The sequence below is a fragment of the Lepidochelys olivacea genome, assembly GCF_965140295.1.
Source record: "Lepidochelys olivacea isolate rLepOli2 genome assembly, chromosome: 5".
Lineage (NCBI taxonomy): Eukaryota > Metazoa > Chordata > Testudines > Cheloniidae > Lepidochelys > Lepidochelys olivacea.
The window spans coordinates 123,576,301-123,604,059 of record NC_140415.1 but is presented as its reverse complement, the minus strand read 5'-3'; the positions used below and the strand labels follow the sequence as shown (position 1 = coordinate 123,604,059).

General features: G+C 46.4%; 1 protein-coding gene across 5 annotated transcripts; it reads right to left on the bottom strand.

Moving 5' to 3' along the window:
* Positions 1 to 2,549: 2,549 nt before the first annotated feature.
* RNF20 (ring finger protein 20) lies at positions 2,550 to 27,109 on the bottom strand. Of its 5 annotated transcripts, none has more exons than XM_084628284.1 (20): positions 27,046 to 27,109; positions 21,918 to 22,078; positions 21,517 to 21,684; positions 21,264 to 21,411; positions 20,902 to 21,084; positions 19,623 to 19,741; positions 18,522 to 18,668; positions 18,167 to 18,244; positions 17,704 to 17,823; positions 16,590 to 16,769; positions 16,219 to 16,354; positions 12,205 to 12,326; positions 11,415 to 11,803; positions 10,707 to 10,824; positions 8,307 to 8,456; positions 6,890 to 7,102; positions 5,810 to 5,935; positions 4,547 to 4,687; positions 4,006 to 4,107; positions 2,550 to 3,767 (listed from the first exon to the last, which is right to left on the bottom strand). In XM_084628284.1, exons 2-20 carry the CDS (start codon positions 22,044 to 22,046, stop codon positions 3,591 to 3,593), a joined length of 2,946 nt encoding a protein of 981 aa, XP_084484410.1. In that variant the 5' UTR covers positions 22,047 to 22,078; positions 27,046 to 27,109; the 3' UTR covers positions 2,550 to 3,590. The 5 variants fall into 5 exon arrangements, with proteins under 5 accessions (XP_084484410.1, XP_084484409.1, XP_084484412.1 ...); XM_084628283.1 differs by having other exon boundaries at positions 27,071 to 27,091; XM_084628286.1 differs by lacking the exon at positions 27,046 to 27,109 and adding an exon at positions 25,052 to 25,071.
* Positions 27,110 to 27,759: the final 650 nt, after the last annotated feature.

Below are 27,759 nucleotides of genomic sequence, written 5' to 3'. Positions count from 1 at the left end.
GGGAGACGGAGTCTACTAGATCTCACGCATTATATCTAACTTCTGTCTGCAAATACTTTCTCACTCACGCGGATAGAAAAAACACAGCTCAGTGGTCAGATCCCAGATTGAGTTTGTAGTGCTGGGTCTTAGAAAGCAGAACAATTTTGATAAAGAAGCCACAAAAGCAAGACTAAACACACACACACACACACACACACACAGACATTTTTCAGTCACTTCCATAACTCCAACTTAATTCTAGACACTTTTACTTGCATCAAAACTCTACTTCACAGACATTTTTTTAAACCTCACTTTGAAAATGTTAATCTCCCTGAGGGAAAGAAGAGAAGAGTTCCAAACCTGTAGAGTGAAACAAACCCTGAGAGTTTCAAATACCCTGCTTTGGCCTATCATCAGAGCCAGAAGCTACCAGTACATACATCAGCGACTGCTACACAGTGATTTTTAAAACCCAGATAAACTTTTTCTTTAAAATAACATGGCTCAAGAGATTGGGACTGGGATAGGGAGCTTTACAGCTCTGTGTTGTCAGTTCAACTCCGTCGTCCCCTGGTTGTGACAGTAGGTTTGTTGCTAGGAGTTGTTCAATAAAATACACACAGACCATTAGTGATTTCAGCCCAGGTGTCTACAGCACAAACAACACTTTCATAACTGATACTCCTAAGCACCCTCCTTTGCAAGTCTCAGCAGAGAATCCAGGCATCGTATAGGCAGAGGATGATGTAAGGAAGGAAGGTTGGACTTCTAACGTAAGCTCCTTAGGGCAGGTACCATTGTTTTGTTCTGTGTTTGTACAGCACCTAGCCCAATGGGGCCACGACTGCGTCTCCTACGCGCTATGGTAATACAAACAAACAACAACCACCTTGTGGTTTGGAGCACAAGAGCTTTTTTTCCATCTCTGCCACAGACTGTGTGAGCTTAAGCAAGTCCCTGCCTCAGTTACCCCCTTTGACACTTTTCTTCCCTACTAATAAAGTTATGAGAGTTCATTCATTAACGTTTGTAAGTGCTTCGAGATGGATGATGCTATAAAAACACAAAGGTGTATTTAGAACCCTGAAATCAAGGTTGAAATACAATGGTGGAGTAAAAGTGGGATGCTTACACTGCTCCAGCTAATGATTTAAGCAGTCTGTGAAAAAAACAGAGGATGTCAGATTCTCCGGCTGCCATTCCAGCACCCTTCAAGAAGACTAAAGCTGAAAAATAATTATCAGCCTGTAGAAGAGTAGACTCACCACTGGCTTGCCCCCGGTGTCTGGGCATCGTGTCATCTCATGCCACCTGCTGGCAGCTGCTCCAGCTCTGCAGTGGTCTGCCTCTTCCTATGCGTCAGCCCTCTGGTCAGGTCACTGAAGTATTAGCACTCCCGGGGTAACAGAAAATGTAACAAAACATAGACCCACAGTCTCAAGCCGAGTCTTTGGTATGACTCCTGACTCATTAGTCCTTCCAGCCCTAGTGTCTGGGGTCTTTGCTGTGGACTGGAAGGAGAACCCAGCCAGCCTCTTCTCTGGATTTCAGACCAGGGACCCTGTATTAAGCAGGCAAGGTCTGGCTACTCAGTCCCCCTGCTTCCTTCCTGGGTAACTTCCTCTGTGGTCATCTGCAGGCTTCCCCACCAGCCCCTTCATGGGTTCACTGTGAATCTATAGTCCTCTCAGGCTGCCTGCAGGACCGTGCGCAGGATTCCTCTCTGGAGTTCTCCAACAAATTCCAAACCAAAAATATAAACTTAAATCACTTCCACCCTCCTCAGGCTGGACCTTCAGCCCTTCGCAAGTCTTCCCAAATACTCTGTTCCACAGCTGAACCCCAGGGCTGTCTCCCTACAGTCTTGTCCCTATTTTGAAAACCACCAGAGGAGCTAAATCCCCTCTTCTTGTGGCTTTTCCCGATACTTCTCTCCTTTAATTTAAATCTGCCCATTTGCAAAAGCAGGAACTCACAGGCTCCTCACTGCTGGGCCCCTCCCTAACTGAGCTTTCTCAATCCTTGTAAAGCAAAGTGACTCCTTTCCAGGTAGGCCTGATAATTGATCGACTTAACTCCCCTCCAGGAGCCAGCAGGAAGGATAACTGAGCTCTCAGACACCTGGTACAGCTTTCAGAACCAGTGTGGGGTTTACACCCTCTCACTAACTATATTAAGTGAAGTGAATTAAGAAACCGCCCTATCACTTCCAAAGACATGGGGTTCAAATGCTAACTTTGGGGGTCAGTGGTAAAACAAGAGTAAGGTGATCACACCTGAGCAAAATTCCTGACACAGCAAAATTAGTGCACAAATTAGCTCGACAGACTATCCCTGCTGAAGGAAGCCCTGGCTCCAGAGTAACAGGATAGGAGTGAGGGGGCATGGGCATTGCAAAAGGTAACTAGAGGAGAAAGAACTGCTCTTTCTACTGTGGAAGCCAAGAGCTTTTTAAAAAAAAGAAGAAGTGGTTTCAATGACTGGATTAGGGCTTTTTAAAGTTCATCTTGCACGGGGAGCAAGAATTAAAATCTACTCACAGGCAAGAAAAACAGCAAAACAAATGGAACCACAGTTTTTATTGGAGTTTGTGTAGTACAAGAATAGTCCTTGTGGCAAAGCTGTACCAAAGTAACCACTACAAATCGTCTTCTGGAAAATAAGGACACTGCTAGTGAGGCCCCAGCTAGGTGGGAGGGAACAGAAAAGTGTCCATATTCCATCCAGACCTAATGGGGCACATCAATGGAATGCTATTCTCGAGGATTCTCCTGTACTTCTCTCTCGCTCCTTCCTGACATTAAGGTGTATGCAGCATGCCTTTGGGCTGGGAATGCAACATCTTCTCAGCTGCCCCAGCTTTTTCTACGGCTCTCCTTGCAGATTCTGGCCCTGAATCAGAAAGGTACTTAACCATGTGCCTAACTTTAAGCATACAAGTCTTCCCACTGAAGTCAACAGTACTTGTGCTTAAGTTCCCTCCTGCCTCAGGGCCTTTAACCGGTAGGCTATTCACATCGAAAAACCCTACCAGAATAAAAAAGTTCGGTGTGCTGTGCTGCCCAGCCCTTCCAAGCACCCCTACAAAAACAATCACCAGCACACAAACACACAGAGGGGGACATTTCTAGGAAGGACACAAGTTTCCCATCTTCCAATAGGTTTGTTGTAATCAGAGGAAAAGGTTTTAAGGGGGGGGGGGGGAAATTACCCTAACATCATCCATTTAATACCCAAAGCTGACTTGCTATTTCAAGGCCTCAGGCTCATCACCCCTGGGGTTAGGGTTGAGTTAGGCTTTATTACTCCACAGCAGCAACCCCAACTCAGCAGTGTGGAGGGGGTGAGTGGGAATGACCATTGTGGGGTGGGGGTCCCATCAAGATTAAAGGGAAAGGCAGAAAGGAAGAGAAGATGAGCAGAGATCCCAAACCTGCCTCGCCCCACTCCCTAACCCAGGGTCACTTGTTCTGGAAGAGAACGTGGGTGGTGGAGAAGCAGTGACTGCCCTGCTGGTGACAGACAGACAGACAGACAGACAGACAATCAGAGAAAGGGGCTGGGTGGTCGGCGGAAGAGATGACTCTGTCTCTCTGTGGCGAGACTCAGCCGATGTAGATCCGATGGAAGTCGTTGGCACCAAAGGCAGCATTACATTTGGGGCACTTGCGCTGCCGGGTGTCATAGCGCGTCTTCACACACTCAAAGCAGAAGACGTGAAAGCACTTGGTGAGCACAGCATCCTTCTTACGCATGTTGCAGCATGGACAGGTCAGACGCGCCTACAGGAGAAAAATGCTGCAGTGAGAGTCTAAGCTACCACACGTGACAGACCTTGGCTGAGCTTTCAGGTGCCCCAAGTGGAAAATACACCACCATGGAAAGCAGACTTTACCTTCTGCCCTAGGAGAAGGTGGTTCTCCAGTTACACAGTTAGGGAAGGCCAGTACTGAATGAATAGGAAGACTAAACCCTTTGGCTAGGAAAGAGTTAACAGGGGAGCGTGACAGAGTTTCTCACCTTGTAATCTTTGATCTCCTCCATCAAGATCTCATCACAGTTGGGCACCATATCAGGTTTCTTTGTAGTCTCCAACTTCCTACGCAACCTGGAGATGTCCTCCTGCAGGAGGATGAGAGACCAACAAACAAATTATTGGAGCCATTTTTCCAGAGAGCTTGTGCTTCAAGGGTACAGAACTGGGGCCCTTAAAGTGCATGGTAAAATATGCCAATGCTGTGCTTCCAACCATCTCTTCCCAGTGCACTGTAGAACAGCTCTTCACAGGAAAAAAGTGATTATATTAGATCTGTACTGGAATGTTGTCAGATCTCAAACTGGGCCAAGCCATAGGGGCTGAGTGCAGAAGGTAGGGGAAGTGAGAAAAAGGACACAGGCAGGGGCCAAAATGACTTATGGAGGAAGCTGGAAACAAAATAAAGTTGAAAAAAACCTGGAGAGCAGTGGGATATGATATGGACCCTTTTGAAGTTTCACTCTGGCAGGCAGAGGCAGACTGACTAGAGATGGAGAGTGAGGGACTGTGGTCTATGGCACGTACCTGAGCCCGTTTGAAGTTGAACATATCCTTCTCTTTAGTCACACTGTTCTCCACGATCTCATCCTGAAAGTCATGTAGCTTCTTCTGAGCCAGCTCTAACTGTGCTTTGAGATCATCAGCAAGCTGGGCTGCATCCATTGCCTGTCAAAGGAGATGGCCATAGGATCATAGATATTGGAGATGGAAAAAACCTAGAAAAATCTTCTAGTCCCAATCCCTGCCCGCCCAAGACTGTGCCCCACAGTACTTTCAGGGTTTTCCCTCCAGTCTAGTTTTAGAAGATCCAAGCAAAGTGATTTACAGGACTTCCCTGGAGGGCCTGCTCAACAACCTGAAATTTCACTGTCAACAAGTTCTTGACAGTCAGCCTAAACGTTCCCTTTCGTAGTTTAATTCTTTAGTGAGAAACGCAGAGTAAGACTAATGCCCCTCCTTGGTGTTTATACCCTTCAAATATGTATAGCCTTATGTCTCCATGGTCCTGTTGCTCCTGGCTCTATTACCTTGTAGATATTTTGCCACTGTTCTGTTATTTAAACCAGATAGAGAACTACCACAATCATTATTTTTCCTCTTATGAAAGCCAGTATCTCATTTTCTTTGCTCTAGTCTTCCAACACCCCGCTAACTGTTCCTGATTTTCTTTTTTAAATTTGCCAGGGGATCAGTAAATCATTTAGCTAAATTCTCTTCATACCATAGGATGCAAAATCCAGAACAGCCGACTGTTGGTTACAAAGGGATGCTTTTATCTTCCCTCCTTAATAGTTGTTCAGATTTCTCTCCCAACATTTTTCTTGACAAGAGATTTAGAAAGGAGGGTAGAATCAGCGATACCAGTCCATCTAATTCCACTCCTTATTAACAGACCTTTTTTTTATTGCCCCTAGATATATTAATTAAAACCTCTCTCATTCCTCTGATGTCTTCATGCTCTTTTACTGTCTATCTTTTCTCTGCAGGCCTTAACAGACCCTGATCATATTCATTTGGCTGCCTCCTCTTTTTCCATTTGCAGTTTAGTTTTCCTTTTACCCTCAGCTCTCTTCTCAGTGTTTCATGAAACCACTTTGATTGCTCTTGTTCCTTGCATTCTTTATCAGTCTATTGTGCCTTAATCAGAACATTATTTGGTATTCCTCTGCCTTCTGCCACAATGGTGTAATGACATGGAATACCAAAATCCATCAGAGAAATCCAGTGCTAGCAGCCTTCCACAGGATGAAGAAAACTCAAACTTGTGAGCCAAGGGTTCATGCTCACCTTGCGTTTGTTCATCTCCAGCGCCTGGGTTCGGAGGCCTAGCTCTTTCTCTCCAGTGCCTATATTGCTCTGTAGCAGGTGTTCCTTTTCCTCCAGCTTCCGCACAACCTGTAACTGAGCATCCACCTTCCAAACGAGAAGGGTGGGGGAAGGAAGAGAAACGTTTGCTGCTGATATTTTGTCTTTGAATTTTCTTCTCCTTCCCAGATCACTATATGCTGCAACCATCACATTTCCCTATCACTGTGTTTTCTCTCCTCCCACTCCTACAACCCCACTTCTCTCTCTTAGGATGTGGACACATGGACAATCAACAGAGGTCAAATTATACATTCAATCAAAGGGACATTTTCCCACAGCTCCAAGGTGAACCTTCCTAAACCCAGCAATCGAACACTCAATAACTGGTTGTTAAACATATCTAGCCCGCTCCTTTGGAAGAGCACTTAGTGGAATCAGTCAAAAGCAATGGACATTTCCATGTAGGCTCCAAGAAGAGGCCTGTGGGAGGGGACAGCAACTAGAGCACCTTTTCTCATGTGATTAAAAAATCCCTCACCTTTTCCTTCTCCCAGCCCTACGTAGTGGTAAACTTCTCTCTCAGAAATTTCTCATTGCATTGGTCAGAGGCCCCCCAAACAGTGGGGTGTGCCCCCTAGGGGGGGGGCGCAGAAGAACATTCAGGGGGGCGTGGTGGTGTCCAGGCTGGCCCGCACTGGGGCAGGGAGGGAGCGCCACCCAGCCCTGCCCCACCCCCAGCCCTGGCTCCGCGCCTGGCCCGTCCTCAGCCTGATCTCTGCACCCAGTCATGGTTGCGCTCCTGCCCCTGCGACTCTGCTCCCAGCCCCAGACCTGTCCCCAGCTGTGGACCCCTTCCCCCCGGCCTGTGGGGGAACCATGGCCCCACTCCCAGCTTCAGCAGGGACAGGGGAGGGACAACTCTGAACACTTTGGGGACCACTGGCATCTTTCAATGCACTACTGAAGAGGTTTAAAACAAGTCTAAGCAGCAGCTTGCCCTGATCCACTGGGGGAATGTCCCTACCCATCCTGTTTTCCCAACACCCCTCTTCTGGTTACCTGTGTCTTCAGGGTCAGGACCTGGTCTGCCAGCTCCTCCTTCTCCTCCTTCAGTAGTTTGTGGATCTGGTTTGACTTGATGCGTTCTGACATCAGCTTGAAGTTGGCATCATCCTTCTCCCGCAATTGCTGCATAAGGCGAATGTTCTGCTCTTGCATATCCTCAAAGGCTTGACCGGTGACATCCATTTCTGAAAGCAGGGCCTCTTCTTCCTAGAACCGAGATGAAACACACTGTAATTGGATTTCTCTTTTCCCCTCCACTATAGGGCGCTGAAACACTAATACCCTCTACCTTTATTTTAAGAAACAGAATTTAGTGTTGGTGAAAGATGCAGATCAACATCCTGAAGAACAGTAACATCCCTCTACCCAAAAAACAGTCACAACACTGAACTGAAGGATGCTCCACTAGGGGACAGATGGTAGTTCAGTCTCCATAGGCATTCAGTCCTTGATCTCTGTGCTAGGAAAGCCAACAAAGGTGAAAGTTGGCTCTGTTACATGGCCACCTCTCCACTAGGAACTAGACAGAGACCCGTGACCTGTTTAAAATTAGTTGATTAACAGCCATCAGATGGTAACATCTTTCAGCTGAATTTGAATTTAGGTCAATTAATCTAAAAGTCAATGATTCCATAGCTCATTACTACTCCCCCGAGCCATCCAGCCCCCTTAAACTCTGTCTTAAAATTCACAAAGGAAACAGGCAAGGTGGGATCAATCAAAGATCTCCACTATTAACTGACAAGGAACAGGGACATGCCCCATGTACTGATGCTCTATTCACCCTCACACAATTCTGCCTTCGTAATGCAGAATTTTCCAATCAACCAAAGTATCTGTTCCTTATACAATGGTATTTGTGTTATGTACACTACACCAATTGTTGCTATTTCTGAATCATATAAACGGTGAGCTTGTCTTAATTCCAAAGTGAATTAAGATATTCAGAATTAAAGTGGCCTTCATTCTGTTTAAGAGTGGCCACAAAGGAGTTTAATACTGTTAACTAATCCACTACGCATTCATAACTTTAGTTAATTTGGATTAATTTTCCTGAGTGTCCCTGTTTGGCCACGCTCTGTATAAATCTAGTGTAATTTAAAAATGCAACACCATCTTACCTCACCGCAGACTGACTCTCCCATCTCCTCACTCACCCCATGCATTACTCGCCTCAGCAGTGTTACTCTAGCCCGATGTGTGTGTGTGAAATTAACTCTTTCCTCACTCTGTCCCAGTTACACCATGATGATATTGCCTTACATGGCCACGTGCAGAGTTGGAATATCATCTGATGGAGGTGGCGGATGTGGGGTAGAAGTGCTCTCTCGATTAATTCCAGCCATTCCCTGATAAGGTTTGCCCCACAAGAAGGCCTTACTAAGAGGGCATTTCCATAAGCTCCTCTCACCTGCTTGGCCATGGCTAGTTTCTTCTGCAGATACTCGATCTGCTCCTCCACTGCCCGGATCTTGCGTAGAGCATCCTCATCTGCCATTTTTTTACTTTCTTTTTTCTCCTTGTCCTCCAGGTCCTTCACCCTCTGCCTCAGCTCATCCAGCTACAGCAAGGAAAAAATGGGATGAGATGGGGGGGAAGAGCGAAAGAGCTCTGAGGCTAGACAGGGAATAGAACAGCAAGAAGGACTCTGCTAAGAAATCAACCTTCCCCACAATTTTCCAAAGCCACAGAGAAACATTTCTTTAAAAAAAAAAAAAAGGGGGGGGGGGGGAAGACCCATTTTCTCATCTAGTCCAGTTCCCCAGCATGATGTTAGGAGGTACTATGCTATTGGAGGTGTTGCTGTAATAACTGGCCCACAAATTTATCCTAACTGTGAGGAGTGAGAGCTCATTAGATGTCACAATAACCTATAACAATCAATGTTGATGGGAAAAGGTGCAAAAGGGAAATAGACAGATTAAATTAATCCAAACAAAAAGGCCCACTGATATAATTCAAGGACGGTTTTAAAATCATGCCTGCTAAACAAGAAAAGTTTGGGACTGGAAATCAATGGTCCGAAATGTTGTGTTGGAAATTAGGCTTAATTGAGGGCAAAATAATGAGGGGATGGGCTATTCCACCCATCACTCCCTTTGGGGTCCTCAAAAAGGCTTTGGGGGTAAAAATTAGCAAAGGCAAAACAAAGGGGGACAATTGCTAACTGAAAGAAGAAGCAGAAGGAGAAAGTTTCACCATCAAAACTGCCACCCCTAGTATCTCCTGGGACCCAAGGATCCATTGGAATACCACTGGGCCTTCATTGACCTAATCACAAGAGATCTCCTGACCAGACCAGGCCAAAAAGGGAATGCAAATGACATCGCCACCTCCACTGGCTCTGGCTAAATCCCAAACACTACCTGGAATATAAGATTCTCTGTCTCTCACAAGGGTCCTTTTCCTTCCCTGCCTTATTTCTTTTCTTTCCTATCCCTCTTCTTTTTCCTTCTATTTGACAAGAGTCTGGCTTAGCCGGCCAAGAGTGCATATTTTGCAACACTGCTGTGAGCCTATGACGAGAGAGGCAACTAAAAGCAATGCCCTAAACAGCCTGATACTGAAACAAATCTGCCAGATCCCTAAGTGGTTGTAAGACCTGATGTGCCTGTTTTACTTGCAGCCTTGCTGCTGGAAAAACTCACTACCAAAAACAGAAGCTGCATTTTCTGTCACTGTTGTTCTCCCCACCCCTTGTTCATCTTGTCTTTTAGAAAATGGATTGAACTTTAACAACAGCTCCAGCCCATCTCAACAAACTTCTTCTCTTTTCCCCAAAAGAACAGTTACTGCTATCTTTAATACCGTCTAAAAAAACCTGTCAAATAGGGGGGTTTCCCCTCTAAAAACTCTCTCTAGCTAAGGGGAAAGGGAACAAGCTATGTTAAAATAAAAGCCTTACATGATACTTTACATTTCAAATGCTTTCCCTTTTTCCCTGTATCTTTAATAAAAGGTTAAAAAATGGGTGTGCTTGCCATGGCATTAGGCAGGCTGAGGTCTCTGTATACCAAACCTTTTCTCAAAATGTGTGATGCTGAACGATGACAGGGTCATGTTAACACCTTTAACTCTCTGGGCCCATTTATTCCATCTATAGGATGCGATATAAACTGAATTCCTGACCAGAATCACCATTAAAGATTCCATGGCACTTTCTTTTTAATAAGAGTAAATACATTAACCCTACTCTCGCGGTTAATCCTGTATCGATAATTACATTCTGCCTATCTACATTCCCTCTGCCATGTCATTGGGATATAGTATCCTTCACTTTCAATCACAAATCTTTCTCTGATTATCCAGTTTAGTTTTAAATACCTCAAGAGATGGGGTTTATACCTTTTCCCTTGGGAGATTATTATTCCACAGTCAAACTGCACTATAATAAATGTCTCCCTAATCATTCAAGTTTAATTTTCATCCCAGTTCTACCCCTTCAGGAAGCCTTTTCCCCCTTGCTGTTCAAACCACTCTAATACTTTTACACACACCAGAGAGCCAATAAGATGCACATCATCATGCTGGATAGTAACATTATTTGCCAGAAAGGTAGATGAGTGAATCATCAGCCAGATGGACACCTCACAACCTCAATGATGAAGGACCATTCAAAGGCCAGTCCTCTGCCTGCACTCCCAGTCTGTCCCAACCTTAAGCTGTCTGACAGAGGAAGAAGGGAAGGACATTCTGGAGTCAGGAAGAGGAAACAATAGCCCTTCAACACGCTTGAGGAGGGCATTTCAAGAACAACCATTAGATGGTGAGGGGCAAGAGAAAAAGGAGGACAGTAATTGCACATAGTTACCTCAGCTTTGGCCTTCTTCTCGGCTGCCATGAGCTGAACTTTGTCTCTCTGTTCTTTTGGGGCTGAGCGGTACATGTCTAACAGCAACTTCATCTCCTTCTGGCTCTCCTGGGCTTTCCTGGCAACCGTGAAAGAAAAACAGCAATTTGAATATATGGGAGAAACGCTATGGTGTGATGCTGTCTGCCTGAAAGCAACAACAACATTCTCTCAGCATCCTCCAATGCAGGCTTCTGTGTGATTACTGGGCTCGTCCTACTGTGGGCACACGTACATACTGTACCTGGAACAATGCAGAAACACACATCGGAGGGTGAGCAGAGACATTCTGAAGTGGACTCAGACTAAGAAGGAAAGAGAGCAGCAGAAGAACTTACCTTGGTAGTAAACTCTAGACTTTCTCAGTCACTGATCCACGACGAGGAGCATGGTCTTTGATTGGAAATCTGCACCTGACAAGCCCCACCCCCTACAGATATCTGCAACCAGTAAGGTTTGTTGATTGAGGAGGACCTAAATACCACCTCCACTATGTGTTCCCTGGGCACAATCGTAACACCAGTGACCCAAGGAAAGAGTTACCTTTAACTCCAAAAGCTAGTGTCTTAATTCTGGTAATCAGGGGTTTCTAGCTATGCTCCCTGGACACCCCAGATTAGGGCACGATGCTGGAAAAATAGGAAGAAGAATTTCAACAGTACTTCTTACTTGAGATCAGCTTTCAGCTGCTTGATCACTTCAGCCTCTTTCTTCCTCCCATCCTCATGCTTCCCCTTCTCCTTGGTGGACTCTCTCTCCTTCTCAGACTCCTTCTGCTTCTGCTTCTCTCGCTCCCGTTCTTTCTCCTTCTCCTTTTCCCGCTCTCTCTCCTTCTCTTTCTCCTTCTCGCGCTCCCTCTCCTTCTCCCGTCTCTCGCGCTCCCTCTCCTCTTCATCTCGCTTGGCCTTGGCATCACTGGCATCCTCGGGGGCAGCCTTGGGCACAGACGCCTGGGCAGAAGAATCATCAGGCTCCTGTTTGATCTCCGGTGGTTCCTCCTTGGTCTCTTCAGTGCTGGACTGGGACTGCAGGAGGGCACTCCCACTGCGGGAGCGAGTCTGGGGTGGGGAGAGGGGAGCAATGGGGAAGAAACAAAGGGAAACAAAATCAAGTAAATGGAAGAAGTTCTCAGCCAGAACACATTTCTCACTGCCAGCCCTGTAGGATTCCCTTACACGTTTCCCTCAGAGATGCTATTGCCAATACTTTTAGAGAGCAGAATGCAGCCATGGAGGGAGGTCCACCCTGTGGGAGGTGGAAATCCAAGAAGAGGCTTCTGCATAGAGCCTGGCAGAAAACTGCAGTTTATCCCCTGGGGCCTGGTATACTTTTCCCAAAGCCTGTGGCACCAGAGAGACATTTACACAGGCAAACTATGAGACAGACTGGTAGCCTATGCTTTGCCATAGCAGGTTTTTTCATCTTCCCCATTCTCTCCCAGCATCTCCAGCTCCAGTACCTTGCTCAGGTCGGACTGGGCCTCCCTCAGCTTGCGCTTGTACCTCAGCACTTCCCCCTTCAGCTGGTGGTTGTGATTCTGGAGGCTGCTGATGAGGTGACGCATCTCCCGATTTATTGGACCTATAAAAAACACACACACGTGGTCTAGTTATCACAGGCCACAATCAGCTCTGCCCTCCAGACCTCAGAGTATTTTTCTTGGTTTTTTGAAAAGTCCTTCCATTGTATCAGTATATTTCTGCTAATGATGTACCCAGAAGGGAATGAAATGCACCAGGGACAGGCAAAGGCACAGAGAAAGACTCATCTCCCTGCTCCAAGGCATGGTGGCTTGGACAACTGTACTGGTCCTATTTGCCACCGTATCTTCTTGCAAATCACCACTGTAGGTCTCTCTCAGCATTACTGCTTCACAAATTTCTTCTTCCCATCAAGAATCTGAGTACAGGAAAGCAGTGCTACCCCATCAGAAGTCTCTTATTTCAGTGCTATTTAAAAATAGTTTTTTGCCCCTCTCTGGTGGAATTTAAATATGCCAGGGTTCTGGTTATAAAGCCCAGTTTCCTAGACAAAATCCCCTCTCTCAGAAAAAGAGCTTCCAATAACATAAGAGGGATATTCTCCCTACACAATCTCTCCACTACCAATAACCAACTAATTCTCAAATATCCTGGAAACCCTTGTAAGAACATTTGGCCACAGCCAGAAAGACAGAAGATAACTTGACACCAGTTTGTCTTATATGTCTAAGGAGCATTTTTTCTGAGATAGAGCAGTGCAAACAAGTATTTAACAAGAGCAGAGAAAGCTCCAAAGGCGGCATTCTGCTGAAATCATAGAAATGTCAGGCTAGAAGAGGCCTCAAGAGGTCATCTAGTCCATCCCTCTGCCTGAAGCACCCTGACAGGTGTTAGTCCAACGGTGACTCCGGGAGCCCCTAAATGCCAATTGGCAGAGTGTCCCCCGCAATAAAATAACTCACCTCTGGCCTGACACATTGCCCGATCACATACTTGTCATATAATGTATTATATGTAAACTGGCGACATGCTGGTCCCCGAAATCACTGTGTATATACAGGTTACAAACAAAGATTTATAGAGGTGCACTGAAAATATGTTTTTAAAATGTGTTTGGGAGGCATCGATGAACCCCACCTGTTCTAGACAAAGAAATGTGTATTTGCTTGTCTGACTGACTTGGTTACAGGCAGAGGACAATGAGTACCTTTGCATGCAAAGTAAATAAACCCATCAAGCTAAACAAGCAGAGGAGAAAACCGTTTACCAATCATGTTGGGTGACGGAATCTGCACCCTAGAAAGCCTTCCTGGCTTCTGAGTCAGAGACAATGGACTTTGAGTAATACAAGGGGAGCAAAAAAGATCCTTTAGTTATCCACCACTGGTGGGACATTGGGTACAGCACCCCTGTGGAAGCTGGATCCCCTAACATGAAGGGTTAGAGATGCTGACAACTTGATGCAAGAAACAATCGTTGTCAAAGCAATTTTCTAACTTGCTAAAATTAAGTTTTAGTCAATAGAAAGCATGTTTTGTTTTGTTTTATTTGTAATCATATTGTCTCTTATTCTTGCTTAGTACAACTTAAATCTCTGCTCTTTGTTAATAAAAACTTATTCTTGTTTTAGTACAAAACCATCTCAGGGCTGTGTATTAAAGTGAAGTGTGAGTCCCCAGCTAACCTAACACCTTTACGTGTGCTCTGTCTGTCTCTTTGGAGGCAACAAACTTAATTGCTGTGAGTGTCCCGTGAGAGGGACTGGACACTACTGGGAGACATCTTGGGGGAACTGAGGTTCACTGATTGTTACAGGCCAGGCAAGGTTTAGATTGGCATAGATTTGAAGAGTTTGCTAGCAAGGCAGACAGGCAGGAATGTCAGGGAACTGACATACAACTTAGCAGGAGCAAAGCTCTCACCCTTGCTAAGGCAGAATGGTAACACAGTGGCTCACAGTTCTGCATGAACTGAGCATTATGTCACACCAACCTGTTCTTAAAAACCTCCAACAACAGGGATACCACAACCTCCTTAGGTTCCACTGCTTAACTATCCCTATAGTTAGAAAGTTTTTCCTAATATCTAACCTGAATCTCCCTTGCTGCAAAGTAAGCCAATTGCTTTTTGTCCTACCCTTGGTGGACCTGGAGAATACCTGATCATTTCCTCTTTATAACAACCTTTTACATATTTGAAAACTGTTACATGCCCCATCAGCCTTCTCTTCTCTAGATTAAACATTCCCAATTATTTCGGCCTTTCCTCATATGCCATGTTTTCTAAACCTTTTACTTTTGTTGCTCTCCTCTGGGCTCTCTCCAGTTTGTTCACGTCTTTCTTAAAGTGTGGTGCCCAAAACTAGACACAGTACTATCACTGAGGCCTCATAGTGCCAAGTAGAACAATGTTCTCCTGTATCTTACACATGGCACTCCTGATAATATATCCCAGAATGGGAGGACTTGTGGCACCTTAGAGACTAACCAATTTATTTGATCATAAGCTTTCGTGAGCTACAGCTCACTTCATCGGTGCCACAAGTACTCCTTTTCTTTTTGCGAATACAGACCAACATGGCTGTTACTCTGAAACATATCCCAGAATGACATCTTACTTATTTTGCAACAGCATCACACTCTTGACTCATATTCAGTTTGATCTACTATAACTCCAGACCCTTTCCAGCAGTATTACCACCTAGCCAGTTATTCCCTATTTTGTAGTTGTGCATTTGATTTTTCCTTCCTAAGCGTAGTACTTTGCACTTGTCTTTGCTGATTTCAAACCAAATTCTCCAGTTTATCAAGATCATTCTCAGTTCTAATCCTGACCTCCCACTCTATCATTAATGAAAATATTGAATAGTACTGGACCCAAGACAAACCTATGTGGGAGCCTGGTATATATATCCTCCCAATTTGTCAGTGAGCCATTGATAACGAAGGCTATGATTTTGGCACAGGCATTTTTATTAAAAATCACAGACAGGATACAGGCAACAAACTAAATCACAGATTTATTGAAGCCCGAACTCCACTTCCCAGGACCAAAGCCCAAGCCCCACCACTCGGGGCTGAATTATTACAATTTTCAAGAAGTCAAAGAGGTCTCATAAAAATCACAGAATCCATGACTTCCATGACAGATTTGTAGCTTTACAGATAACTACTCTTTGATTGTGGTCTTTCAATCATTTGTGCAACCACCGTACTGTAATGTCATCTAGACCATATTTCCATAGGTTACTTATGAGAATGTCATTTGGGACAATGTCAAAAACCTTAAAGAAGTCCATATATATCATAGCTACTGCTTCCCCTCCACAATCCACTACCCTGTCAAAGAAGGAAATCAGATTGGTTTAGCATGATTTGTTCTTGACAAATCCACACAGCCTATTACTTTTCCCCTTATTACCCAGCAGGTTTGAACATATTGTTTAATAATTTGTTCCAGTATCCTTCCAGGTATCAAAGTTTGGGTGATTAGTCTATAATTCCCCAGGTCTTCCTTTTTCCCTTATTTGAAGAGAGGTACTATGTTTGTTCTTCTCCAGGCCTCTGGGACCTCACCCATTCTCTAGGAGTTCTTGAAGATAATCACTAAATGTTCAGAGATTAAGTACCTGAGGGCAAATTTAACTAGGCCTGGCTAATCTGAATACATCTAAAATATCTATGAACTTTTTCATTTGTTCTTTGCCTATTCTTACCAAAGATCCTTATCCTTTGCTAATACTAATGATGTTAAGCATTTGGTCACAGTTAAAGTGAAGACTGGAAGTAAATACTTCAGCCTTCCCTGTGTCATTGCTCTCCTTCCCCATTAAGTCATGGACTAACACTTTCCTACATCATTCTCTTACTTCTAATGTATTTTTAGAACCTTCTCTTATTGTTTATGTCCCTTGCTAGTCATGACTCATTTTGTGCCTTAGCTTTCTGAAAAACAACCTCTGTTTACAAACAAAATAGGAAAAAAAATGGTACCTGCTTGTTCATTGGCAGCAAGTGTCTGTTCAAACTCTATCCTCAGCATCTCATACTCCTTGCGGACCTGTGCCAGAGTGTCCTCTAGCTGGATCACCTCTGTGCGCAGCTTCTTGTGGAGACTGACCTCATCTCGCTGGGGAGTAAGAGGGGAGAGAGAGAGATTAGTGCTATGATCTAGGTGTCTCACATTTCCTCATCAACCTGCTTTTATAAAAGAGGAGAGGATTACTACCCTCCTAAAAAAACAGAACAACAACTGAGCTTGCAAAGACCACTGCAGAGTGCTTGGTCCACTCCAAGGCCAGTCAGAGGGCTAGGGCGGAGTGGGCGATCTGAAAGAGGAGAAGATGGAGGAATGAGGTGGTTACCTCGATGAGTTCCACCTGGCGCTGGTGTGTGCTGCGAGTGCCGTGAAGCAGAGTACGTGCTTCGTCCAGATGTGCCTTCAGCTGGAGACTCTCATTATACAGGACTGAGAACTGGGACTGCATGCAGCGGTACTCAGGAGTCTCCTTCACAGCCTCTTCCACCGCCCTCCGCAACTCCGCCTGGGCAGAGACATACAGTCCCATGAAGAAAAGGAGAGAAGCGGAGAGAAAAGAAATGTTACCTCAGAGTGGATGCCAACACAGGGAGATAACAGAATTCCAAAGCCCATTCTCCTTCCACATCCTTCCTTTGGGTAGATAGAATTTCCACAGGGCAAGGTAATGGCTTTGTGAACGATCCCATTTGCAGGAGTTTTTCAGTACTGATTAAAGTTACTGGTTTAACAGCCTGGAGTCCAGAGACATGGCACAGACAGCAGCATGGTAAACTTCCCTTCACCACACAGCTAGCATGCCTGACCTGGACCTGGACAAGCCAGCTCTAGGAGTGAGGTAACTCATTCTCCTGGCTCACTCGATCTTCCTGTCACCCAGGCAGTCATTTGAGGTAGCATCAAGTTGGAACAGTTCTGAGTCAGCTTGTTCCACCCATTGCAGAAGCTCTAAAACCCTTTTCTCCTCTTTCACTTCCATTTACTAGACTCTTTCTCTCAGTCAGATAATTGGATTTGTGGAGCATTGAGCTCTGCATTAGTTCCCCACAACCAGACTATGAGTTGGGGAGAAAGGTAACCCCTGTCCTTCTGGGCAGTTATTAGAGTTGACAGGTGGGCATTGAAGATTTAGTGAATTGATTAAACCGACACACAGAACAGGAAATAGACAGCTACGATTCCCTTTATTGACCACATGGTGTCACCATTATACCAGAAATGCTAGTAACAGCAAAACCCCAGGTTCCCATTAGCATCCTGACCTATTGCATATAAAACATCACCCAAGCACAGAGAATGTGCCTGAAACAGAGACAGACCAGAAAATCTAGCTTCACAGAAGGATCTAAAGAGCTTTTACACAGATTCAACAGAGTGAAACAGAGAGGAGCCAATCACATCCATCCACCTTCACGTTTCCCAGAGAATTTTGCTCCTACCTTCAGTTTCTCATTCTGTGTCATCACCTCCTCGAGATCCTGGCGCAATTTTTCCAGCTCACTGAGGCGGTTCCCGGCCAGCTCCTTGTTCTCCTCCAGCTCAGCGTTCATTTCTTCAAACTGAAGAAGAAACACAAGAGTTTTTAAAAATGTATTGAAAAAACAAATTTTGTATCTATCTAGCTACAGTACTCATATTACCCAAAATACCATAGTATCAGTCTTTAATGTTTTTATCCTCATAACTCCTGTGACATATACAGGGCAGTGCTATTATCCTTGTTTTAGAGATTGGGAACTGATGTCCAGAGAAGCTAAGTGACTTGCCTGAAGTCACACAGGAAGTCTCAAGGGACTCAAACTCAGGTCTCCTCAGCCCTAGGCTACTGCCCTAACCACTGAACCATCCTTCTTCTCCCTCACCAATCAAAGCCTCCCCTCACCCCACGGCCTTAGGTTTTACCTTGCGAGCATTGATGGTGATCGTACCCCCGTAGAGGCTGCTCCCAGCTCCATATACCTTGTAACCTTTCGAATTCACCTGCAATGAGGATGAAGATTGTGTAACAAAAGTGTTTAGTACTTGAATCCTGCCCCACTTCCTAACCCATTCACACAAACAGAAGACAGTCACTCCATCCTTAGCTCACGTTTATTATGCCATTCCAATTAGCAGTGGTTTAGCAAGGTAGAGGAAGGCTCCATAAAGATCCCCCTCTCTTTCTCTCAGCAATATTCCCTCTGAAGATGTTAACAGGTGTTGCTGAGCTCCAAACTGCTCTAGCCCTGGCTCTCATTTCAAACAGCTTGGTGATTACCCGTTCCAGCACATCAGCGAGGTGCCGGTTGAGCCGCTGCTCTCTCTTGCGGATCTTGTCAATATCCCACTGAAGGTCGTCGATCATGGTCTCCAGCACACACACCCGTGACTCTGCCATCTCTACTTTCTCCTGCAACTTGGAGAACTGCAGCCAAGGGACAAAGGAGAGCATGGGTTAAGATAAGCAGCAGTGTCTGATTCACAGCCTTCCAGGATTGCTCAGCACTAACTTCACTCACTCAGTCTTGCCTTGTCATTTACTTTTAGTCTTTGGCAATTCTACAGTGTTCATTACCAGGGCATCTGTATTTTGCTCAGGAGTCACTCTGAGAAAAGGGGCAGGATAGCACTGACAGTGGTTCAAAATTTCAGGCCGGGGCAGTGAAGGAAAAAATGAGAAGTGAAGAACTCAAGACGTTTGCGGCTTTTGGTGAAGTTAGGTTGAAGCTGCCTAAATGCATTATATATGGGGCACTGAGTTCTGCATTTAAATATTTATTTCTTACACACATCCTTCGAGCGTTCATCTGACAGACCAGCTTTCTAACTGGTTAACCAGAACTGGAATTTCAAGAGCTGAAGGAAAACCTGGCTAGTAATTCATACTCCTTGCAGGTAAAATCATTTTGTAATGAAGGCTCTTACACCTCAAATAACCATCAGAACAGAAGTAGTATGTCAGCTCCAACGTGCCAGCTGTTTTTAAGAGCATCTTAGTAGCAACTCCCTGCTTTCTCTCCCCCCGCAACTATGCCCTCAATCCTCTTTTCCTCTAACAATAAAACCAGGTGTCCCTTTAACACTTGGATTTAGTTTATTGCTCCAGTCAAGTTTGCCATGTACTTTACCACATGATTCTGCTTCAGATTCACATAGAAGTACAGTGCACATTACAGTTCTCCAAAACTAATTACTCTTCCCTTAACCTTTGCTCAGAACTTGAATTCTTCAGACCTAATCATCCCTGGTGCTCTACAGTTCACCCTCTCCATGGCAGTAACATGCTTCCTGTGCAACAGTAACCAGGATCGTTCAGTATTCCAGACAGGGATCAAATAAGCACAAACACACAGACAGATTCCGTTTTTCTTTCTTGTACCTCTTGAGACATGATTCGGTGCTTTTCCTGGAGTAAATCAGCCAGTTCCTGCAGCCGTCCATTTTCATGTGCAAGGTAGGAATTTAGTTCCTGGACTGCTTCATCCACCAGCGATGCATCTGAAGGCAGTGGGAGGGAGGAAACGAAAGGGGAGTCATGGACCAGTGTCTTCAATTCAGCAATCAGCAAGCAAAGGGGAAGGGTAAACAACATAATAAACCTATTTAGGGTGGTGGAAAGAGAAAAGTGGAGGGGAATCTCAATGAAGACAGTTGCTCAACCCTTAGTTCTTATCTATTATGTAATTTCAGTTAGCAGTCTCCCAAATATCATGGGTACCGCAACATTTAGGCACATCTGGGCAGTGGGGAAAATTATGGACAGAACAAGAATTCACTGTCTGTTGTGCAGAGCTGAGTGAGGCTTTCCTAAACATACAAACTCAAAACTCAGGCCAGCTTCACAGACTTTTCAGGGAACTGAGCCTAGGAATTAAGTGAACCTGAGGTCATTTTTATTTTGAGGTGAAAGACATGGAAATCTCAGCTGCTTTTGCAGAATTTTTCTTGAGTTCATTTGAACCTTACACAAAGAACCTTTTCAAGGAATTAGCCCGTTTGGAATTTGCAACCTTCCCTCAGCGCTATGTGGTTACCATACATCTCTGTGTCAAATAGTAACATACCCAAGGAATCAGACAGCTAACTTCTTGTACAGGTGAATTATTGCCTCAAACTACAAAGAATCCAAGAACTGTCCTCCAAAAGCCCACATTGCTGGTGAACTGTGAAAGGAAGGAGGCTGGTACCAGTTTCCATTGTTCCCACTTTGGATATAATTTCCACACTGCTGGTCTTGGCAGCAGCTTTTGTGTAATGGCAGGTTACGTCAGGGTTATAAGGTTCCATTGGGACTTCAGTATTTCCAAGTGGATAAGCAGGTGATTCAGCACTGGAGGTGCCCGCCACCTAGACCCCACATACAAGGCACAGTTTTCAGCATTCAAGTAGTTTAACTATCTGAAGAAGGACTTCAGCGCTGAGGGACAGATATTCAACAGAGCTCAGCAGCCAACAGACCCCACTGTTCTCAAATAGGAGCTGATGGGTGCTGAGTGCTTTGGAAAACCTGGGCATTCCATTCTGATGCTTAAGTCTGAGAGGGAAAAATCTGGCCCTTACCACTTACATGGCAGGAACTGGTTCACCCCTGATTCAATGTGTTAAGAAAGTTGGAATTTGCGAGCATAGGCTCTCACAGTCAACCGGCTCTGTCATACCTCCACTATTTAGCTTGTGGGACAGCATGTCCATCTTCTCCTGAAGCTTGTCATACTTTGTCACAATTTGGGCGACAGCTCGGCGAGAGGACTCCACACGCTCCTGCAGCTGAGACTCCATCTCCTCACTGGTACTGCTGGCCAGGGTGGCTAGGAAGGAGAATGCTGGCTCCAGCCCTTCTCCTGGGAGACAGAGGTGAAGGAAATGGACGAGTGTACATTTGTATGTAGTGGAAGAAGTAGTCTCCAGTATCTGCAAATCATTCATTTTCCCAGAGGGCACAGAACATCAACACTTCCCTCAATGAAGTCCATCTTCCCAACCCGCCAAAGACAACATACTACATGGCACAAGGCCTCACCTCGCTCCCTCTCATCCTTACGTTCCTGATTGCTGTCTGAGTCTGGTTCTGGTTCTGGCACCACCAAGGCTTTTCGTTCAGACAGAAGGTCTCCAAGACCTTGCTCCAGGTCATAACGTTTAAGAATGATGCGGATATTTTCATCAAACTGGAAGAAGGGACAAATGAGAAGATACATAACTTGCACAGCATCAGAGTGAATGAGACAAGACCACAGAGAGAACAAGACAGCTCGACTGAGCATGCTGCGGACCTGACTCCAGTAGCGGTTCACAATCAGCAGAGAGGCATCATCGGTGGCCTGCCGCCGCTCCAGCTTCTCAATATGCTCACGCAGCTCATCCTCGATGGCCTGCCGCTGGTCCAACATCTCTGCCAGCTTTCGGTTCTTAGTCTGCAGCGTCCGGATGTCCAGCTCCTCCTGTGCAGAGGTGAGAATCACATCAGTACAGTTAATGCAGCACAGGCCTGTTCTACCCCTTTCTATAAAAGGACCTTTCAGCAAGATCTTTGGGCTTGGGCGAGGATGAAAACAAAACAACAACATGGTGGAGTCGAGGAGGTTGGTTGTATTACTTGCAGGACATGGCTGGGATCAATTAGTTGGGGGTTCATTAAGGAAGAAGTTAAGTGGGGTGCCGCAGATATACATACTGTTGAGGAAACACCTCCTAACTTAATGGTCTCCACTGTTGTTCCTGAGTCTTCGACCCCTGCCTTTTTCTCTGGGGGCCCAGAGGGGCCAGGCTCTGCCGCCGCCCGCTTGTTGCCAATCCCAGACATTGTGGGTAAAGAGTGGAGATTCCCAGCTCTTCCTAAAACACAAAGGACAAGTTTAATAAACATCTACCATCTAACCAGTACTATTTTAGGGATTTCTAGCATGCTTACCACTATGGTATCTGCATGCCTTACACACCACAGGAACACAAAACACAACAGCGGATTGTATACTCCAGAAAGAGACCCCATGAAGGATTTAGAAGATAAGGATTTAAAGTAAACATTACAAGAAATTGGCTGGGCTAGTATTATGAATGTCAGAACAATGTATGATGAGATACTACAATAAAAAATATTAGTCCAACAAGTTCAGAACAAATCCTTGAACCTTGTTAGTGCCTTAACAAAAGACTCCTGTTGCCTTCAATGGTCTTCGGGATCAGGCTCCTGGAGAAAATATCCTAGAACATTAGAAGTAAATTAAAACTTTGTAAGTGGATATGGTCATCTAACTTTGATATGTACATGCAAAGAAATCTAAGAACACTTTTTAAAATGCTTAGAGATCTACTGCTTAAAAGTGATATATAAGTGCTATGTATTATTCATTTTTTATTTTAACTGTAAGCTTTTTAGGATGGGGTTTGAGACCACTGTCAAGACCTGAATATTTCTTATAATATAAGCTCTTTGGGCAAGGATTGCATCTTACATGTTTGCACAGTGCTTAGATAAATGGGGCTCCTATCTTGAATGACCTACTACAATATAGATATTTAAATGTTAATTTCTCATATACATATGTATTTTATTGTTTCTCTCCATTTTTATTTTAATGGATCTTAAATAAAAGACTTGAAAAATGCACTAATCATAAAAAATACCAACAAACAACAAGAAGGGGGACAGAACTGCTCCATCTGATGGCTTACAAAAGAGGTCTCAGATGTGGCAGGGGATTGGTACAGTGATGTTCTCCATCAGGATTCTCACACTGCAATTCCGACCAGAGTCAGGACTAAAGGGTTTGGTAACACTCCTCCTTATACCCCATACGTCTACCGCACATTTGGACTCTGTTACAACTGTGCTAGAAGGAAATGCTGTGGTTCAGGGCTGAGGTGCACTGGCAAAGCTCAGCAGCAGATCTTTTCATATCTGCCAACATCTGAAGGCTATAAATAGGAACACTGGAGTGAAAGTCTGAGGCTATTTCTTTTAATTCCACTGAAACCTACTGCTTTTTAAAGGCTTATTAATACTCCTTGACCTATATATTGAGAAAGGAAGGAGTGGAGACTTCCTGCAGCAAACACACCATAACTTGGTTGAAGTAGCCTGTGTAATCACACACAGTTTCCCCATATTTTACTGTTTTTAAATGAGGTGCATGTGAATGGGGTACTGGACATTTAAACCTAGTGCAGGGGTTCTCAAACTGGGCGTCAGGACCCCTCAGGGAGTCACGAGGTTATTACATGGGGGGGTCACAAGCTGTCAGCCTCCATCCCAAACCCTGCTTTGCCTCCAGCATTTATAATGGTGTAAAATATATTTCAAAGTGTTTTTACTTTCTAGGGGGGCTTGCACTCAGAGGCTTATTATGTGAAAGGGTTACCAGTTCAAAAGTTTGAGCATCACTGACCCAGTGCTAGTGAAAAGCATTAGCTTGATGATCCTGAAGACTGAAATCCTCCAGTAAGTGAAGAAAGCAGCAGCATGTTTCTCCACACTGTCCAACCTCTAAGCTGGTGGGATCACATCCAGACCCAAGAAAGCATAGGTCAGCCTCTGTGCTGGCTCAGTCCTTGGCCTCCCCACATCCTATTGCTTTTATAAAATGACCCTCAGTTGCATTTTTAAGAGAATTGTTAGATGAGCCTATGAGATTACATCAGGAAAGTGGCACCATAACAATCCTTATTGACCAAATTTCTCCCACCATAGTCAGATCCAATCCTCCCTGAAGTCAGTGGGAGTTATGGGTGCTGGCCACTTGATATAAAGAGAGGTAGAGACCCTACAAGTCCTATTGAATTGAAAGGAGGGTCTGGGAGCAGGTTTTTACAGTTTGTCCATCTTATGAAGAATTTTACTGTCGGTGTTTCAAGAATATCTTTAAAGGGCCACTCTCCATTTTAATTTGGCCCCCAAATAATTTTAAAAGTAATAATCTGCAAAATTCAAGACCACCATTTCTATTACAGGTTTCCCCCCAAATTGAGATTAAACCAAACCAAACCAAACAAACCAATAAACACTTCCTAGAAGTGTTTTTTACCCAAGCATTGTAGCACTGTACTAGTGCAGGAGAACCTGCATGAAACAGACTAGTTCATTTTCAGGGCCAGATCCTCAGATGATGTAAATGGACACAATTCAACTGACCTCTCTGATGCTGAGCCCATTCACAGGAGCTGAAGATGTACCTCTACCTACAAGCTGAACAAATATAGTTTTTAAACTTCTTTCCATTTTAATCATTTACGGTGGTATTTCTAATAAAGCTAAGAGATTAGGTTCCAAACCTGCAACCACTTGCTTTGCAAGCATATGTGAGTAAAGTAATTAGGCATGTGCATTAAATCAGTGGTTCTCAACCAGGGGCACGTGTACGTACCTCTGGGGGTATGCAGAGATCTTCCAGGGGGTATATCAAGTCATCTAAATATTTGCCTAATTTCACAACAGACTACATCAAAAGCATTGACTAAAATTTCAAACGGAAAATGATTTGTTTATACTGCTCTATACACTGAAACGTAAGTATAATATTTATATTCCAATCAATTTATTTTACAATTATATGGTAAAAAAAGAAGTATTTCAGTGGTAGTGTGCTGTGACACTTTTGTATTTTTATGTCTGATTTTGTAAGCGAGTAGTTTTGAAGTGAGGTAAAACTTGGGAGTACACAAGACAAATCAGACTCCTGAAAGGGGTACACTAGTCTGGAAAGTTGAGAGCCACTGGATTAAGTGCTTTGCTCAATCAGAGCTTTATTTTGCAAGACGCTCTTTTAACTTGACAGTGACCCTTTCAAGTGTCTTAGGTTTTGAAGTCACCTTCATAAAGCTTGTTACAGCAGGTCCACACAGTCCTTGAAATGTCCTTATAAAGAGCCTTGACATCTGCAACATCTATAAGTTCAAGTCTCTCCTTCTCCCACTCCCTTCTCTCTCTAAAATTTGACTGAAGGAAGATTTTCAGTTCCTTGTGTTTAACAATTTCCCCATTTTTCAGGAGAACATGCTTTTGTTATTTCGGTGATCGTTTTTCCACAGAGAGCATTGTTAACAAGAAACAACAAGAAACCAGAACCAACAGGCTGACAGAAAAAAAAAAAACACTCTCACAAAATATCTGTGCATGCCCTCCTACCCTCAGGGGTGATATCCACAATACCACACATAGATAAGGCACTGATAACCCACTGATCAAGTTAAATCCCCCTCCCCCCCACTCAGACCAGGGACAGAGCTGATACTGACCCCCCAACATACACAGACCAGGGGCTGACCCCTACACATCACAATGAATTGATACTCCCCCTCTCCCCTATCCCAAGGTCAAGTCCCCCACTTCCTTTCCCTGACACTTCCCCCCACACACCCTAGCACAGATGCCAGCCCCCTTCCCCTCCCCCTCCCGCCAACCTGCACCCAGGGGCCAAATCCCCCCTCCCCCCGACACTACCTCCCCCCCACCCCAGCCCAGGGGCCAAATCCCCCCGACACTCCCTCCCCCCCACCCCCAGCCCAGGAGCCAAATCCTCCCTCCCCCCGACACTCCCTGCCCCCCACCCCCAGACCAGGGGCCAAATCCCCCCTCCCCCCGACACTACCTCCCCCCCACCCCAGCCCAGGGGCCAAATCCTCCCTCCCCCCGACACTCCCTGCCCCCCACCCCCAGACCAGGGGCCAAATCCCCCCTCCCCCCGACACTCCCTCCCCCCCACCCCCAGACCAGGGGCCAAATCCCCCCTCCCCCCGACACTCCCTCCCCCCCACCCCCAGCCCAGGGGTCAAATCCCCCCTCCCCCCGACACTACCTCTCCCCCACCCCAGCCCAGGGGCCAAATCCCCCCGACACTCCCTACCCCCCACCCCCAGCCCAGGGGCCAAATCCTCCCTCCCCCCGACACTCCCTGCCCCCCACCCCCAGACCAGGGGCCAAATCCTCCCTCCCCCCGACACTCCCTCCCCCCCACCCCCAGCCCAGGGGCCAAATCCCCCCTCCCCCCGACACTCCCTCCACCCCAGCCCAGGGGCCAAATCCCCCCGACACTCCCTACCCCCCACCCCCAGCCCAGGGGCCAAATCCTCCCTCCCCCCGACACTCCCTGCCCCCCACCCCCAGACCAGGGGCCAAATCCTCCCTCCCCCCGACACTCCCTGCCCCCCACCCCCAGCCCAGGGGCCAAATCCCCCCTCCCCCCGACACTCCCTCCACCCCCACCCCCAGCCCAGGGGCCAAATCCCCCCGACACTCCCTACCCCCCACCCCCAGCCCAGGGGCCAAATCCTCCCTCCCCCCGACACTCCCTGCCCCCCACCCCCAGACCAGGGGCCAAATCCTCCCTCCCCCCGACACTCCCTGCCCCCCACCCCCAGACCAGGGGCCAAATCCCCCCTCACCCCGACACTACCTCCCCCCCACCCCCAGCCCAGGGGTCAAATCCCCCCTCCCCCCGACACTACCTCTCCCCCACCCCAGCCCAGGGGCCAAATCCCCCCGACACTCCCTACCCCCCACCCCCAGCCCAGGGGCCAAATCCTCCCTCCCCCCGACACTCCCTGCCCCCCACCCCCAGACCAGGGGCCAAATCCCCCCTCACCCCGACACTACCTCCCCCCCATCCCAGCCCAGGGGCCAAATCCCCCCGACACTCCCTGCCCCCCAGCCCAGGGGCCAAATCCTCCCTCCCCCCGACACTCCCTGCCCAGGGGCCAAATCCCCCCTCCCAGGCACTGAGCTCCCCACCGAGCTGCTCCCCCCAGCCCAGTCACCCCGGGACCCAGCTGCCCCCCCAACCCGGCCCTGATCCTCACTCACTCACCCCCGGCCCGGCCACTGCGCCTCACCTCCGGCCTCCCACCCCTGACCCTGCAGGAAGCGGTCGGTGACAGCCGCTCCGCCAATCCCCGCCAGCTTCTCACGTAGTGTGTCGCCCTTCGTAAACATGGCGGCCACCTGCCGTTCCCGTCCACGGGCTAGGACGCCAAGCTGCCCTTAGTAAACATGGCGGCCATCTCCCGTTCCCGTCCACGGGCTAGGACGCCAGGCTGCCCTTAGTAAACATGGCGGCCATCTCCCCCTTTCCCGTCCACGGGCTAGGACGCCAGGCTGCCCTTAGTAAACATGGCGGCCATCTCCCGTTCCCGTCCACGGGCTAGGACGCCAGGCTGCCCTTAGTAAACATGGCGGCCATCGCCCTTCTCACTTCCCTTGAAATCAGCGGAAGCGAGGAGCCTAAGTGTCTTGGAGGACCTTGATTTATGCTCCTCCTGTTCCATTGCCCTCCGCAGTCACTAGCATTTACAGCTGTGTGGTAGCAAAACAGCCCAACCAAGGGGATGGGAGAGGCACTTGGGAGGTAGAAGGGTCGTAACTACGTGGTTAATTTGATGGCAGCCCATTTCTTTTACCATTTATTGGGCTGGGGGGGGGAGAGAGAGAGAGAGAGGGAGATTAAATTGCATTGTGCAATATAATTCAGCAGGTGGCAGAGTTCCCTCTGAGTCAGTAGTGAGGCGAGGGGCCAGCCTGGTGC